Here is a 17,977-nt window from a genome sequence, read left to right as displayed (position 1 = left end):
TATATATTATATTATTATTAGTACATGTTACAAATTGTCCTTTAGACAATTGTCATTGGAATTTCAGAGTAGTGTTGCCAAAAGCCTATAAAACTTGATGATTTACTGGCATGTAGCCAAGGCAGCCTATAGTGGACGCTAAAATCTGCACTATCATCTCAGATTGATGTGCATTCCCTATAATACACTCATGTCCCCCGTTGACCGGCTCGTTACGTAAAGCATAATCCATTCAGGCTGCAAAGGCATAATTTTCCTCCTTAACTAACTTTTTGGGGCGAGCCGGCATATTTAATTATTGAAAAAAAATTAAACAAACATTTTCACCACCATTTTCAGATTTTTTTTTTTACAAATTTGGATGTTGCACACAGCGTTCAGCCAAGGGTATGCAATTTCCTAAATGATCTGAAAATCCCAAAATGGTGTTGGAAAATTGTGATTAATACTACGCATATTTCCATTTGTTTTCACCAGTGGCTAGCCATTAAAGCTCAACCTGGTCTCAGAGCATTTGGTATTATTCTGTACGTAAAGTAGCGACACTTCATTTAGTGTGATATGTTGTTACGTTTTGTATGTATTAATTTGTGGATGTCCATTATCCATTTCCTATGAAAAATGTACTGTTGGCCACCTAGCTAATGTTAGCCACAACAAATTGCAATTCTTATGATATGTTAGGAATTTGCTAAATGTACAATATGTTCTGAATTTGTGTGGCCAAAATCAACTACTTCTGTTGGAAGCATTTGAAAGTATTTATTTTTCGTGGTATCCAATTGGTAGTTACAGTCTTGTCTCATTGCTGCAACTCCCGTACTGACTCGGGAGAGGCGAAAGTTGAGAACTGTGCGTCCTCCAAAACACAATCCAGCCAAGCCGCTCTGCTTCTTGACACAATGCCCACTTCACCCGGAAGCCAGCCGCACCAATGTGTCGGAGGAAACACCGTACACCTGGCGACTGTGTCAGCGTGCACTGCACCCGGCCCACCACAGGAGTTGCTAGAGCTCGATGGGACAAGAACATCCCTGTCGGCCAAACCCTCCCCTAACCCGGACGATGCTGGGCCAATTGCCGTGGGTCTCCTGGTCGAGGCCGGCTGCAACAGAGCCTGGACTCGAACCAGGATCTCCAGTGGCACAGCTATCACTGCGATGCAGTGCCTTAGAGATCCTGGTTTGAGAGATGGCGCACTGAGCCACTCTGGAGGCCTGTATTTTCAAACAACTTCTATAAATAACCTACTATTTGAAAATATTTTCAAATAATTACTTCCAAATACCTTACCTTCAAATACACCTAGGACATGGGTTCAAATGGATGGGAGTATTTGTATTTGAAAATACTCTGTGGATTTGAGTATTTTCAAAGACATGCCAATACTTTCCAGGTGTATTTCCAAAAACATTCCAATATTCAACTACTTTATTTCCCCAAAATATATATGTAAATACTTACTTAATTAATATAAGTGAAAGTAATTGAATTAGTATTTGAACCCAGATCTGTGGGAGTAGTATCCTTCACCGCAACATGCTTCATTGCAACCATCTTGCTCTTCCTCGGTGGAGCACTGTCTGGAGACAGTACTGTGTCTGTCTGTCAGTAGATGTATCTGCTATAGTTCTGTTTATAGCCACAAGGGTGCACCATGGTACAACTAATTGTTATAGCTTACATGAGACTGAGGTGGATTTCATAAAATAGTGTGTGTGGGTTTAGTATGTGTCTGAGTCTGGAGGAGGTGAGGCTTAAGCAAAAGCAGGAGCTGCAGACCAGGAGGAGCTTGAGACGGGTGAGAGACACACACACACCATCATACCTGCTGTAGTGAGAGATGTTGCACACTATTTTCACACTATTTAACCAGGTAGGCCAGTTGAGAACAAGTTCTCATTGACAACTGCGACCTGGCCAAGATAAAGCAAAGCAGTCCGACAAAAACAACAACACAGAGTTACACATAATCAAATGTACAGCCAATAACACAAAATAAAATAAACATAGAAAAATATATGTACAGTGTGTGCAAATGTAGAAGAGTAGGGAGGAAGGCAATAAAATAGGTCCTAGAGGTGAAAATATTTACAATTTAGCATTAATACTGGAGTGATAGATGTGCAGATGATGATGTGCAAGAAGAGATACTGGGGTGCAAAAGAGCAAGAGGGTAAGTAATAATATTGGGATGAGGTGTGTGTGCTATTTACAGATTGGCTGTGTACAGGTACAGTGATCGGTAAGCTGCTCAGACAGCTGATGCTTAAAGTTAGAGAGGGAGATATAAGACTCCAGTTTCAGTGATTTTTGCAATTTGTTCCAGTCATTGGCAGCAGAGAACTGGAAGGAAAGGCGGCCAAAGTAAGTGTTGGCTTTGGGGGTGACCAGTGCAATATACCTGCTGGAGCGGTGCTATGGGTGGGTGTTGCTATGGTGACCAGTGAGCTGAGATAAGGCAGGGCTTTACCTAGCAAATACTTATAGATGACCTGGAGCCAGTGGGCTTGGCGATGGATATGTATTGAGGGCCAGCCAACGAGAGCATACAGGTCGCAGTGATGGGTAGTTCATATATCGTTTGTATATTGTTTCAGATGAAGAAGTATATGTTGGACACAACACCAGTTGTGCTGGGATGAGGACTGGGGCACAAAGAGCTGAAGCTATCATTAATGTGCAGACTTATATGGTGTTCATGTGGATGATGGTTATTGCCCACGTTGGGATCATACATTGTCTACGATGTCTGTCACGCTGCGTTATTATTAAGGTGACATGTCAATTTGGAGTCGTATTCTTTTATCCAAGACTGATGGTTTATCTGGGATCATTTATCCAAGGCAGTCCACTTTTTCTTCTAATAACATCAAAAAAGGCAATTCTGTTATATTTATATTTATTTTGAGGAGTAAAACGCATCCTATTCGAAAATCTCAATTAGTGAAAGACTATGATCATAGAGGTTTACAGGCTATTGATTTTGAGTCATTAGTAGGTATTTTAACATTTAATGGTTGACATTGGTTGACAATATGTCTGTCTAATCCTACTTCTATTTGGTATCATATTCCTAATGAAATTTAGTTAAATTTCAGTTAATGAAGTCATATTTTGCTATGGAAGTGATCAACCCACACCATGGTCAAAAGCGACTACCTTTTACCTTAATTGTCCAGTTATCCCAAAAGTTAAGCTAGTTAGCTAGCTAGTTAACACTAGCAACAACATTAGTGCATCTTGCTAGCTATCTACAGCAGGCACAAGACAAACAAGCTACTACCACCTTATGGTCTGGAATATTTTGACTATTGGATCGGTGGTGGATATTTGCTATGTGAACAACAGTTAATTGCCAACACAGGGAAGAGGTGTTAAGTACCTTTCACCAGTCAGTATCCTTGGTGTGTCTGATCCCTTATTAGTTTGAATGACAAAATTGAAGAGTACAACAGAAAGCTCAGCCATACAATCAACTTTTAGTTCTAGCCTCTGCTTTACCGAATGTCACACGGAACTGTACAGCTGCTGTCATTCTGAGATCCTGAATGGCTACAGAACAGCTATTGTTTAACTTTTAAAATACATTTTCTTTATCCTCATCATTCTAACCTTGTATATTTATGAAGTCCCATTTGTGATTAAAAACCTGGGACTCTCCTCTGGAATGGCTTCTAAAATGTCTTTTCACATTAATGTAGTGCAGGTAGGTTTATGTAATTGTAACCTACGTATTGTTAACATTAACTTTTAGACTTGAGTTGTTACACATTCTTTATTTCAGCACAAGAAAATCAAAACAACAGATATCAGCAGTAAAAAACATGTAGAAAAGGGATGAAGAGTGGTGCATCGAGGGGGTGGGGTTTCTTGTTTCAGTCTTCTCCCAGCAGAAGCGTTTGGATGTGAAATGGAGAGACAAAGGAGAGGTGGAACCGTGGAGGAGGATTCGACGAGGGGATCAGTGAAGAAACACTTTATGCCTCGGTACATTCACCTTCAATACAGAGGGAGAAAAGAGTGAGCAGATTATTTCTACTGAAGCGCACGCGACTGTCGTAATATTGTACATACAGTAAGTATATGTGTGTGATCTTGCATGTATGCTGTGTAATGTCACACCATTCTTGGGCAGGATAGCGATGTTGTCGGAGATGATTCCTGTATCCAGAGAGAACTGCATGAACTTCTGCTGCAGTGCTGTGCTCACCTCTGGAGTGCGACCTGCAACCACAACAACACCAAGTTAACACAATCAGGTTAACACAACACAACCAGGTTAACACAACCCCACCAGCTTAAGACAACACTACCAGGCTAATACAACACCACCAGGTTAACACCATCAATCAATCATATTTATAAAGCCCTTTTTACATGAGCCAATGTCACAAAGTGCTATACAGAAACCCAGCATAAAACCCCAAACAGCAAAGCAATGCAGCTGTAGAAGCACAACACCAAGTTAACACTACCAGTCTAAAAACGCAGACCAAAGAACTGATCAATTACACACACACAACACATGAACATCTTTAAAAGCGTCAATTCATTTCAGAAATGCAGACAGACAGACTTACTGTATAGCTTATTGAGCACCTCAGGTACTCCGTTTTTGGTCTTGATGGTGTGGATCAGAGCAAAGTCATCATACTGGACAGCCACTACACGCATGTCATTTTCATTGTTCCAACCTGAGAGGGAGAAGGGGAGAGAAGTTAGGGAGGGGGACTTATGTCAACTGTGTGCGTGCGTGCACATACTCACGCTGGCTGGTGAAGGTGAAGCGGCCTGGGATGTCAGTCTTCTTGGCAAGATGTGTCATCCTCCAGCAAGTACCATCAGCGCTGAGAGAGAAAGAGCAGAGTCAGTGTGAGTTCTATAGACAAACACACGCCCACGCACACACACACACACACACAATGTGCTCTCACACACACTGACTTCAGGTTGGTGTAGGTGAGGTCTAGGTCTCCTCCGGCGGTGGGCAGCATCACGGAAGTGCCCATCTTCATGTCAGCCTTATGGCTCACAAACCAATGGGCATTGGTGGCAAAGCCCACAATCCACCACCTACCAGCCATCTGGTGAGCGTGAGAACGATATAGTTAGAAACAGAATAAGAACGACATATCATTCATTCTCACAATTCAAATTGATTCCATAGTCATTGCAGATTACACTGTGTACTATGTTCTTCTCTGACCCCATTAAACCTCAGAATCTCTTGTACAACTTCTCTCAGCTGCACTTTCTCGATCTCATTTGTTCTCTCAGTATGTTTTTCTGTTGCCCTCTTTCTCTCTCTTACCTTCTCCAGGTTGAAGTCTTTCTGGGGCACGACGTCGATGCAGGCGACCAGCGCAGCGCACAGCAGAACACCCAGCATCCTCAGCATCATGGTTACAGATCGGTGTGTGCGACTGATCATCTCTCCAGGGTGTGTGTGAGGAGAGAGTGAATGTCCTTATATCCTCCAGCTTGTACCACCCCACCCCTCCTCTACACCTCCCCTTTCCTAACCCCTTGGCTCCAGTAGTTAGTCCCACCCCTCTCCATCCCACAAAGATATGTAAATGTCACTCTTACACAACTCCACATGGAGGAGGGGGGGGGGTCTACTCTGTAAGCAGAATGATTTATCCCTCTCATCCCCCCCACAATGATAGGACTATTTATTCAGACAACTCTTATTCCTGATTACTACCACCTCCACTATGAAATGCATATGTAAGCATGAAGACACATGAGTATGTACACACATGCACAAATATGCATGCACTGACACATACACACAGTGTCCTCAGAGTGAGCCGGTAAAGCAGTTACCACCGAGGGCTGCATGCTTGCAAGATGTGAGTTGTAAAACTAGTAAGTAAATGTAACAGTTTGCAGGACAGAACATGGGTTCACAGAGGTCTAAAGTCATGTTGGGGTTTGGGGTGAATTCCTCCTAAAGTATACATACAGCTGAGGTCTGAAAGATACATAACTTTGAGGGATACATAATGGCCCTGAACTCTCTTTGTTCTGAAGGAGGCAGGCAGAGTCTTGTAGGCAGGGAGTTGGTTACATAATACACACACGTGTACACAGCCTCTCTCTGGGATGTTTAGGATGGGGCTAGGGATTTGCAGACCTCCGTTTTGTAACTAAACCCCCTGGCCCTCCAGGCTACATCTGGGACTCATTAGCATGCGAGAGAACCCCCCTAAGTAGGCCTATCCAGAGAGGAGATTCAGTAGTGAGTACAAAAAACACGCACACATAATCAATTCAATCATTTTATTATGCCCTGTATTGCTGAGCAGTCAGAATACAGGGTCTTGGAATCTTCCTCAACATATTGGCACGCAGTCTGGGAAGGAGAGATGAAACAAGCTCAGAAATAAACTCAAACTATACGAAGTGAATTAAGTTAGAGAAAAATAAACATGCCCATTTATTTATGCAAATATGTTTCTATACTATAGATTTGCAGTCGCGTTTTCAAAACAGTTAGGTAAACTTGTTAACACAATTTATCTAACTGACCGTTGTGCAAGTACATTTCCACATGCCCTGCAAAGGAGTAAACGTGATGTTTTTTTCAAAGTTAAAGGGGGTTGGATGCCATTCCACCAATCTGCATCTGTCCGAATCCCAAATCACTCCCTTCCCTTTGCCTCTCTCCATTTGCTCCGAGTCTACCAGAGATGAGGGAGTGAAAATCATAGAGGGTGTATGGGCTAATTAGGCTGCAGCCTTCATAGCAAAGTGCTGTCCCGACATGCACTGTGATAGCCTGTTTGGAGTTTGCCAATTTAAAGGCCCAGTGCAGTCAAAAACGTGATTTCCTGTGTTTTATATATACAGTACCAGTCAAATTTTTGGACACACCTACTCATTCAAGGGTTTGTCTTTATTATTGCTATTTTCTACATTGTAGAATAATAGTGAAGACATCAAAACTATGAAATAACACATGTGGAATCATGTAGTAACAAAAAGTGTTACATATAAAATATATTTAAATTTGTTTACCAAGTTTTTGGTTACTACATGATTCCATAGTTTGATGTCTTCACTATTATTATACAATGTAGAAAATAGCAACAATAAAGACAAACCCTTGAATGGGTAGGTGTGTCCAAACTTTTGACTGGTACTCTATATTTCCACACTATGTTGTAATAATACTGTGAAATTGTGATAATGCCCTTTTTGTACAAGAGCAGTTTGAAAAGCTTGAAATTTCAGCCAGTTTTGGTGGAATAGAGTTTTGGCCTGCATGGTGACATCACCATTATTTAAAAGACCAAGAAAGAAAGTTCCGAACCTCTCTGCCAATAACAGGTCATTTTCAGTTCTCCCCTGCCCACTCAGATCACTCCCAGACAGTCCTAGCAAAAGTCTTGCTTGAGAAATTGCACTTAGCTAAGAATATATTTTTGTTTATTTTTGTACCATTTTAATTGAAAACAATCACAGTAAGGTACTTAATTTTTACCAGTAAATAATTTGATATTGAGATAAAAAGGGCTGTATTGGACATTTAATACAAAATAATGGCGCTTCATGCCTAATTATATGCCACGTGTATTTGTTTGTCTGGTTTCATGACTTGACGCATGTAGTAACGTGAAATAATTCCTAAATAAAATATTTTACTTTACTGGGGTTTATATCTTGTAAAACGACTGGGGGGGATTTGTTCATTTAATTTCATGCTTGTTTTATTATTTAAACATCATTACATTATTCAAGTCACAAGTATGTTCCGAATTTGATTAGTTTATTGATTACTTTGTCACTCTCTGGATGTCACCCTCTGAGTTTTATCACCAACACATGCCAACCGAGGGCCCCAAGCTTGTTGGTAAGCTTGAAGGGGTGGTTTAGGATTCTTGTTTTATTTACATTTTTTATTTAACTAGGCAAGTCAGTTAAGAATAAATTATTATTTACAATGACGGCCTACCCCGGCCAAACCCTAACCCAACGACACTGGGGCAATTGTGCGCAGCCCTATGGGAGTCCCAATCACGGCCGGTTGTGATACAGCCTGGAATCGAATCAGGGTCTGTAGCACTGAGATGGAGTGCTTTAGACTGCTGTGCCCCTCGGCAGCCCAAAATAAAAATAAGTAACCTCAGCCAGCTGGTTCTTGTCCTTCTACAACAGTTGATTCTGAAGCGTCTACATTTATATTGATGTAGTCTATATTTGGACAATTCCTTTATTTTGCCATTGTAGGTCCACGATGCCCCACATAAATGGTTTAACAAATGTTTGAAATTTTATACTCACTGATCACATGGTCCTTGTCCACAGACTCGCAGTGACCTGTACAGATTGGAAACAATTTCATTTTAAGTATGTATGCAGGCTGTGGTAGAGATGTAGTTATGGCAGGCTGTGTGTGTGAGTTATGATAGGGAAGTTCCTACTGTAGTTGGGGAAAGCAAACACATAGGCCAATCCCAGGCCCCTTTTCTCAGCCAGGTCCTCAAACTTATCCAAGATGGCTTCTGAAAGGGTGTCCTTGGATCTGCCTGTAGAGAAAACACAACAGCCTTCTTGAAACATTCTCAGTGACTTCAACATGAATGTTTACTAAATGTGGTTTGGTGAACCATATCTCCCAGAAGTAATGCCTAGGCTTTAGCTCTGCTGGCTAACAGAGTCTTGTCGTGCTCAGAAGACCTGGCTTCAAACCGATATATTGTCCGATAGTGTTGGCTTGCATGTTGTTACGACAGGGTATCAATCAGGTTGGCAGCATGCAGGCCGCAGACTGACCGTAGAGCTTCATGGTGAGCTGTCCCTGTTTCTGGTAGTAAAACACAGCGTAGGAGCTATAGTCTGACTCTCCAATCACTATATCAGTGTTCAGCAACGGTCTACTACCTACATGGAAAACAATAATAGTTAACAATAATAACACAGTAATATCAATAACTTTGACACAAGATCAAATTTGCACCTCATTCTCAACTAATGTCATTTGAATATGAACATAGATTCTCCTCTGGTGTTCCTTTGAAACACACATAGTAAATATATCACAGTGATTATTCCCAGACTATAACGTGTGATTTTGATAAGAGAATTTACAATCCCAATGATTAGCTCTGACCAATCAATTCACAATCAATCAATAGCTCTGACCAATCCCCGAGGTTTGTAAGACCATGGGTATAATAATAATTAGTCAAAGACTCAGTTTATACAAAAGGTTAGTACAGTTTATTCAGAGAACGTTCCAAAGTCAAGAACACAAAACAATTCATTTTATACTGACTTCTCACGCCCACACACACGCACACACGCACACACGCACACACGCACACACGCACATGCACACACGCACACGCCCTGCTACCCAGCCGCCAGAGTTTTGTGACCTTGTTCTTGACACGTACTCCCTGTTCTCTCCTAAGCTCAGACAGTCTGTGTTTAAAATACCATAAAGACATATTGTTCTACCCTAATTCTGAACTAGGACCACACATTTATTGATTATAATTGTATTCATTCTAATCAATTCCATACAATTATATGTTTCAGGGCAGAATATTCTAATCATTCAATTAGAAGACAATTCTCACCTATCAGATTTGCATACTATGAATGAAAAGCCAATCAGTTTAGAGCAGTGGAATGTTGGGGACAAGGGGTTCCAGCTGCAATTTTAAAGAGACAAAGCAGTGCTCTCAGAGATATAGTTGCAGGAGACTGCCGGGTGGAGGAGGCGAAGGCAGAGTGAAGAAGGGTGTCTATAGCAGTTAACAGGGCTGTAAGGCATGTCTCTGTGTGTGACAGGACTCTTACCATTGAGTACAAGGCGTCCTGGGGTGGGGGTGATGGTGTACGCCTGCAGGATCTCCCAACACTGGTGGTTACTGGGGGAGGGGGGAGGGGACAAAAAAGTTAGACAGATCAGCGGAGTTATCTACTCAGGTAGCTTTAACATTGCATAAGACTGTTTGTGTGTGTGTGTGTGAGTGTGAGTGTGTGTGTGTGTGTGGGGGGGTTGCAACTTGCACAACCAACTATTTCCTCTGGTTCAGCCAGATTAATTATATAACAAGTCAAAACAGGCATAACATGTTCAGTTCCCCAGTATAGGAACAATGTCGATAGAGCCAAGACTGTCTTTGTCAGGTAAAAAATGTTGTGGAGTGGTGTAGTTTACTGTGTTTACTGACACTTTGAGTAAGTTTGACTTGACATGAGAGAAAAGGAGAGAGAAAGCTGAGAGAGAATGTGAAGAGATAAGACGTAGATAGCGAGAGAGAGTGCTCTCTGGTGGTAGACTTGGGTACTCTCCGAAAGAAAGGACTTGAAGAGCAAAAGGAAGGAAGAGCGTGAAAGAGGGTGCAAAGAGAGAGAGAGCGAGAGAGAAAGAAAGAGATATGGAAAGAGAGTGAGAGAGTGAGCAACAGAAGCAGAATGCTGCAAAAATATACTTTGTGTACAAGCAGAGCAGAATTAGGACTATACCCGCTAGTTATCCAAATCCAGAAAATAGTTGTTAAATTCTACAACCACCTAAAAGGAAGCGATGCATACACACTAGGGCTCTGTTCACAAATACAAACAGACCCCACAGAGCCCCAGGACAGCAACACAATCAGACCACACCAAATAATGAGAAAGCAAAAAGCTAACAATGACACTGGAAAGAATCAACCAAAAAAACAGAGCAGTGAGAATGGTATCTGGCCCTTAACAGAGAGTACATAGTGGCAGAATATCTGACCACCGTGACACCCAAAACAAAGAACATCCTTGACTATGTACAGACTCAGTGAGCATAGCCTTGTTATTGAGAGAGGTAGCCATAGGCAGACCTGGCTCTCAACAGAAGACATGTGACCACTGTCCACAAAATGAGTTGCAAACTGAGCCACTATTCCTAACCTCCTGACAAATGTTTAACCACATTAGAGAAACACTTTTTCCACAGATCACACAGACCCACAAAGAATTTGAAAAAAATCAAATATTGATAAACTCCCATAACTGTTAGGCGAAATATTGCACTGTGAGATCACTGTAGCATAATTTGTGGCCCATTGCCATGAGAAAAGGGCAACCAGTGGAGAACAAACACCATTATGAATACCACCTATATTTATCTGTCTATTTATCTTCCCCCACTATTCATACTACAACTACTTTAAAATTGCTAAAACACTTTACAAAGCTGATAATATAGCACTTGAAATAACACTGAGTGTAACTCACAGACGTGTGGTAGTGCTAACAGAGAGGGAGTGTAACTCACAGGCGTGTGGCAGTGCTAACAGAGAGGGAGTGTAACTCACAGGCGTGTGGTAGTGCTAACAGAGAGGGAGTGTAACTCACAGGCGTGTGGCAGTGCTAACAGAGAGGGAGTGTAACTCACAGGCGTGTGGCAGTGCTAACAGACAAAGGAGTGTAACTCACAGGCGTGTGGTAGTGCTAACAGAGAGAAAGGAGTGTAACTCACAGACGTGTGGTAGTGCTAACAGACAAAGGAGTGTAACTCACAGGCGTGTGGTAGTGCTTTAACAGAGAAAGAGGAGTGTAACTCACAGACGTGTGGTAGTGCTAACAGAGAGGGAGTGTAACTCACAGGCGTGTGGCAGTGCTAACAGACAAAGGAGTGTAACTCACAGACATGTGGTAGTGCTAACAGAGAGAGAGGAGTGTAACTCACAGACGTGTGGTAGTGCTAACAGAGAAAGGAGTGTAACTCACAGACATGTGGTAGTGCTAACAGAGGGAGAGGAGTGTAACTCACAGACGTGTGGTAGTGCTAACAGACAAAGGAGTGTTACTCACAGGCGTGTGGTAGTGCTAACAGAGAGGGAGGAGTGTTACTCACAGGCGTGTGGTAGTGCTAACAGAGAGGGAGGAGTGTAACTCACAGACGTGTGGTAGTGCTAACAGAGAGAGAGGAGTGTAACTCACAGACGTGTGGTAGTGCTAACAGAGAGAGAGGATTGTAACTCACAGACGTGTGGTAGTGCTAACAGAGAGAGAGGAGTGTAACTCACAGACGTGTGGTAGTGCTAACAGAGAGAGAGGAGTGTAACTCACAGACGTGTGGTAGTGCTAACAGAGAGAGAGGAGTGTAACTCACAGACGTGTGGTAGTGCTAACAGACAAAGGACTGTAACTCACAGGCGTGTGGTAGTGCTTTAACAGAGAAAGAGGAGTGTAACTCACAGGTGTGTGGTAGTGCTAACAGACAAAGGAGTGTAACTCACAGGTGTGTGGTAGTGCTAACAGACAAACGAGTGTAACTCACAGGCGTGTGGTAGTGCTAACAGAGAGGGAGGAGTGTAACTCACAGACATGTGGTAGTGCTAACAGAGAGAGAGGAGTGTAACTCACAGGCGTGTGGTAGTGCTAACAGAGAGGGAGGAGTGTAACTGACAGACATGTGGTAGTGCTAACAGAGAGAGAGGAGTGTAACTCACAGACGTGTGGTACTGCTAACAGAGAAAGGAGTGTAACTCACAGACATGTGGTAGTGCTAACAGAGAGAGAGGAGTGTAACTCACAGACGTGTGGTAGTGCTAATAGAGAGAGAGGAGTGTAACTCACAGACGTGTCGTAGTGCTAACAGAGAGAGAGGAGTGTAACTCACAGATGTGTGGTAGTGCTAACAGAGAGAGAGGAGTGTAACTCACAGACGTGTGGTAGTGCTAACAGAGAGAGAGGAGTGTAACTCACAGACGTGTGGTAGTGCTAACAGAGAGAGAGGAGTGTAACTCACAGACGTGTGGTAGTGCTAACAGAGAGGTAGTGTAACTCACAGGCGTGTGGTAGTGCTAACAGAGAGAGAGGAGTGTAACTCACAGACGTGTGGTAGTGCTAACAGACAAAGGACTGTAACTCACAGGCGTGTGGTAGTGCTTTAACAGAGAAAGAGGAGTGTAACTCACAGGTGTGTGGTAGTGCTAAGAGACAAAGGAGTGTAACTCACAGGCCTGTGGTAGTGCTAACAGACAAAGGAGTGTAACTCACAGGCGTGTGGTAGTGCTAACAGACAAAGGAGTGTAACTCACAGGCGTGTGGTAGTGCTAACAGACAAAGGAGTGTAACTCACAGGCGTGTGGTAGTGCTAACAGACAAAGGAGTGTAACTCACAGGCGTGTGGTAGTGCTAAAAGACAAAGGAGTGTAACTCACAGGCGTGTGGTAGTGCTAACAGAGAGAGAGGAGTGTAACTCACAGACGTGTGGTAGTGCTAACAGAGAAAGGAGTGTAACTCACAGACATGTGGTAGTGCTAACAGAGGGAGAGGAGTGTAACTCACAGGCGTGTGGTAGTGCTAACAGACAAAGGAGTGTAACTCACAGGCGTGTGGTAGTGCTAACAGACAAAGGAGTGTAACTCACAGGCGTGTGGTAGTGCTAAAAGACAAAGGAGTGTAACTCACAGGCGTGTGGTAGTGCTAACAGAGAGAGAGGAGTGTAACTCACAGACGTGTGGTAGTGCTAACAGAGAAAGGAGTGTAACTCACAGACATGTGGTAGTGCTAACAGAGAGAGAGGAGTGTAACTCACAGACGTGTGGTAGTGCTAACAGAGAGAGAGGAGTGTAACTCACAGGTGTGTGGTAGTGCTAACAGAGAGAGAGGAGTGTAACTCACAGACGTGTGGTTGTGCTAACAGAGAAAGAGGAGTGTAACTCACAGACATGTGGTATTGCTAACAGACAAAGGAGTGTTACTCACAGACGTGTGGTTGTGCTAACAGAGAAGAGGAGTGTAACTCACAGGTGTGTGGTAGTGCTAACAGAGAGAGAGGAGTGTAACTCACAGACATGTGGTAGTGCTAACAGAGAAAGAGGAGTGTAACTCACAGGTGTGTGGTAGTGCTAACAGACAAAGGAGTGTAACTCACAGACGTGTGGTAGTGCTAACACAGATAGGAGAGTAACTCACAGACATGTGGTTGTGCTAACAGAGAGAGAGGAGTGTAACTCACAGACGTGTGGTAGTGCTAACAGAGAGAGAGAGGAGTGTAACTGACAGGCGTGTGGTAGTGCTAACAGACAAAGGAGTGTAACTCACAGACGTGTGTAGTGCTAACAGAGAGAGAGGAGTGTAACTCACAGACGTGTGGTAGTGCTAACAGAGAGAGCGGAGTGTAACTCACAGACGTGTGTAGTGCTAACAGAGAGAGAGGAGTGTAACTCACAGACGTGTGGTAGTGCTAACAGAGAGAAAGGAGTGTAACTCACAGGCGTGTGGTAGTGCTAACAGAGAGAGAGGAGTGTAACTCACAGACGTGTGGTAGTGCTAACAGAGAAAGGACCGTAACTCACAGGCGTGTGGTAGTGCTAACAGAGAGAAAGGAGTGTAACTCATAGACGTGTGGTAGTGCTAACAGACAAAGGACTGTAACTCACAGGCGTGTGGTAGTGCTAACAGAGAAAGGAGTGTAACTCACAGGCGTGTGGTAGTGCTAACAGACAAAGGAGTGTAACTCACAGGCGTGTGGTAGTGCTAAAAGACAAAGGAGTGTAACTCACAGGCATGTGGTAGTGCTAACAGAGAGAGAGGAGTGTAACTCACAGACGTGTGGTAGTGCTAACAGAGAAAGGAGTGTAACTCACAGACATGTGGTAGTGCTAACAGAGGGAGAGGAGTGTAACTCACAGGCGTGTGGTAGTGCTAACAGACAAAGGAGTGTAACTCACAGGCGTGTGGTAGTGCTAACAGACAAAGGAGTGTAACTCACAGGCGTGTGGTAGTGCTAAAAGACAAAGGAGTGTAACTCACAGGCGTGTGGTAGTGCTAACAGAGAGAGAGGAGTGTAACTCACAGACGTGTGGTAGTGCTAACAGAGAAAGGAGTGTAACTCACAGACATGTGGTAGTGCTAACAGAGAGAGAGGAGTGTAACTCACAGACGTGTGGTAGTGCTAACAGAGAGAGAGGAGTGTAACTCACAGGTGTGTGGTAGTGCTAACAGAGAGAGAGGAGTGTAACTCACAGACGTGTGGTTGTGCTAACAGAGAAAGAGGAGTGTAACTCACAGACATGTGGTATTGCTAACAGACAAAGGAGTGTTACTCACAGACGTGTGGTTGTGCTAACAGAGAAAGAGGAGTGTAACTCACAGGTGTGTGGTAGTGCTAACAGAGAGAGAGGAGTGTAACTCACAGACATGTGGTAGTGCTAACAGAGAAAGAGGAGTGTAACTCACAGGTGTGTGGTAGTGCTAACAGACAAAGGAGTGTAACTCACAGACGTGTGGTAGTGCTAACAGAGAGAGCGGAGTGTAACTCACAGACGTGTGTAGTGCTAACAGAGAGAAAGGAGTGTAACTCACAGGCGTGTGGTAGTGCTAACAGAGAGAGAGGAGTGTAACTCACAGACGTGTGGTAGTGCTAACAGAGAGAAAGGAGTGTAACTCACAGGCGTGTGGTAGTGCTAACAGAGAGAGTGGTGTCTTGGGAGGAGGGGGGCGTCAGGGTCATCACAGTAGCCTCCACCTTCAGACCGTTCTTCATCAGGAAGTTACACTTAGACGCTGCGTTGACCAGGTACCACGGCCCTCCCATCTACAACACACACACACGATACAGCAGGGTTTCAACATTGACAACGTCAAGGCACGTCTGCCACTGGCTGTATTTGTGAGATCATGTTTGCACACACACACACACACACACACACACACACACACACACACTCCTGTACCTACCTGTTGTATGTCAATGTTCTGAGCTGGGGGGGTGTCGTCAATGGGGTTCACCTTGGGCTTCTTGGGAGGTCTCCTCTGGGGTCGTGGTCGGCTCGTTGCTACCCCAATCGCCTCCGCCGACCCCCATAGACACACACACACCACCATTAGCATGGTAACACACTGCCACACCCCAGTCATTCTAGCACTGTCCCCAAAACACTCCAAACACCGCTCTCTGCTTCTTCCTTCTGCTGTGTCTGTCCCACAAGATTGTTATCACAATGCTAGTGTAATCTGATTGATTTTTCCTGGATCCCTGCTAAATGATTATGTCTAGTGTAATACCAGAACTGATGTCCATCGACAAGGAAAAAAATGACCCACTTCTCCCTCGATTTATCATTCCCTCTGTCTTGTGTCCGACCTTTACTTTCTCTGTGCTGCCTCTTTCTGGACAAATGTTGACACACACACGCACACACACATAGGGGGTGATGACCTCTTGCTGTGTTTATCATTAACAGCCCTTTACTGGCAGTGGGCTGGACATACCAGTCAGTGCAGTGTGTGCTTCTGACAGAGAGGGGGCGATGTTGATATCATTGTTGTAACTGCATTGCATTCAGGTATTAAGACCCCTCGACTTATTCTAAAATGGATGACAAAAAAATATCCTCCTCAATCTACACACAATACCCCAAAAACAAGTTTGGAGAAAATTTTTGCAAATATATATAAAAAAACAACTGATATATCACATTTACATAAGTATTCAGACCCTTTACTCAGTACTTTGTTGAGGAACCTTTGGCTCTCCAGTCTTCTTGGGCATGATGTTACAAGCTTGGCACACCTGTATTTGGGGCATTTCTCCCATTGTTCTCTGCAGATTCTCTCAAGCTCTGTCAGGTTGGATGGGGAGTGTCACTGGACAGCTTTTTTCAGGTCTCTCCAGAGATGTTTGATCGGGTTCAAGTCCATGCTCTCGCTGGGCCACTCAAGGACATTCAGAGACTTGTCCCGAAGCCACTCCTGCATTGTCTTGGCGGTGTGCTTCGGGCCTTTGTCCTGTTGGAAGGTGAACCATCTAGTGATAATTTCATTACTGGAGAGAGACTTGGACAATTATTCAAACAATCATCAATTAATTATTGCAATAATGAAACTGTCGACTGCAAACTCTAAGTTGTGAAGCTGAGAGCTTCCCTAACAATGAAGCTTGAGTGGACACCATAAATACTCAGCATTAGCAGGTCAGTCTTACTCTTAGTTAAATATATAATTGTTTACTATTAATATCAAACACATCAGGTAAATATGTAATTGTCCCCTGACAATCTTTGCCCTAGTCTGAGGTCCTGAGCACTCTGGAGCAAGTTTTCATCAAGGACCGCTCTGAACAATGCTCCATTCATCTTTGCCTCGATCCTGACTAGTCTCCCAGCCACCCTGCCGCTGAAAACATCCCCACAGCATGATGCTGCCACCACCATGCTTCACCGTAGGGATGGTGCCAAGTTTCCTCCAGATGTGACGTTTGGCATTCAGGCCAAAGAGTTCAATTATGGTTTCATCAGACCAGAGAATCTTGTTTCTCATGTCCTTTAGGTGTATTTTGGCAAACGCCAAGCGGGCTGTCATGTGCCTTTTACTGAGGAGTAGCTTCCGTCTGGCCACTCTACCATAAAGTCCTGATTGGTGAAGTGCTGCAGAGATGGTTGTCCTTCTGGAAGTTTCTCCCATCTCCACAGAGGAACTCTGGAGCTCTGTTAGAGTGACAATCGGGTTCTTCGTCACCTCTCTGACTAAGGCCCTTCTCCCTGATTGCTCAGTTTGGCCATACGTCCAGCTCTTGGAAGAGTCTTGGTGGTTAAAACTCTTTCCATTTAAGAATGATGGAGGCCACTGTGTTCTTAGGGACCTTCAATGCTGCAGAAGTGTTTTGGTACCCTTCCCCAGATCTGTGCCTTGATACAATCCTGTATCGGAGCTCTGCAGACAATTCCTTCGAACTCATGGTTTGGTTTTTGCTCCGACATGCACAGCCAACTTTGGGATCTTATATAGACAGGTTTGTGCCTTTCCAAATCATGTCCAATCAATTTAATTTATCACAGGTGGACTCCAATCAAGTTGTAGAAACATCAAGGATGATCAATGGAAACAGGATGCACCTGACCTCAATTTAGTCTCACTGCAAAGGGTCTGAATACTTATTTACATAAGGTATTTATGTATTTTTTTATTTTATACATTTGCAAAAGAATCGAAAAACTTTTTTTTGCTTTGTCATTATGGGGTA

At 43.6% G+C, this 17,977-nt stretch overlaps 2 protein-coding genes across 3 annotated transcripts; both read right to left on the bottom strand.

Moving 5' to 3' along the window:
- Window positions 1-3,763: 3,763 nt before the first annotated feature.
- Window positions 3,764-5,483, bottom strand: LOC118361688 (lipocalin-like). The gene is made up of 6 exons (XM_035741822.2): window positions 5,315-5,483; window positions 4,948-5,087; window positions 4,771-4,850; window positions 4,584-4,697; window positions 4,126-4,227; window positions 3,764-4,000 (listed from the first exon to the last, which is right to left on the bottom strand). Exons 1-6 carry the CDS (start codon window positions 5,432-5,434, stop codon window positions 3,981-3,983), a joined length of 576 nt encoding a protein of 191 aa, XP_035597715.1. The 5' UTR covers window positions 5,435-5,483; the 3' UTR covers window positions 3,764-3,980.
- Window positions 5,484-6,274: 791 nt separating this feature from the next.
- c8g (complement component 8, gamma polypeptide) lies at window positions 6,275-16,140 on the bottom strand. 2 transcript variants are annotated; one of them, XM_035741821.2, is made up of 7 exons: window positions 15,694-16,138; window positions 15,405-15,550; window positions 9,817-9,887; window positions 8,785-8,892; window positions 8,433-8,537; window positions 8,293-8,328; window positions 6,275-6,361 (listed from the first exon to the last, which is right to left on the bottom strand). In XM_035741821.2, the coding sequence occupies exons 1-7, from the start codon at window positions 15,871-15,873 to the stop codon at window positions 6,342-6,344; spliced, it is 666 nt and encodes a 221-aa protein (XP_035597714.2). In that variant the 5' UTR covers window positions 15,874-16,138; the 3' UTR covers window positions 6,275-6,341. The 2 variants fall into 2 exon arrangements, with proteins under 2 accessions (XP_035597714.2, XP_052339612.1); XM_052483652.1 differs by lacking the exon at window positions 8,785-8,892 and having other exon boundaries at window positions 15,694-16,140.
- Between the last annotated feature and the right edge of the window lie 1,837 nt (window positions 16,141-17,977).

Source organism: Oncorhynchus keta, chromosome 28, assembly GCF_023373465.1.
Source record: "Oncorhynchus keta strain PuntledgeMale-10-30-2019 chromosome 28, Oket_V2, whole genome shotgun sequence".
NCBI lineage: Eukaryota > Metazoa > Chordata > Actinopteri > Salmoniformes > Salmonidae > Oncorhynchus > Oncorhynchus keta.
The sequence above is the reverse complement of the archived record's forward strand: the minus strand, read 5'-3'. Positions and strand labels throughout refer to the sequence as shown.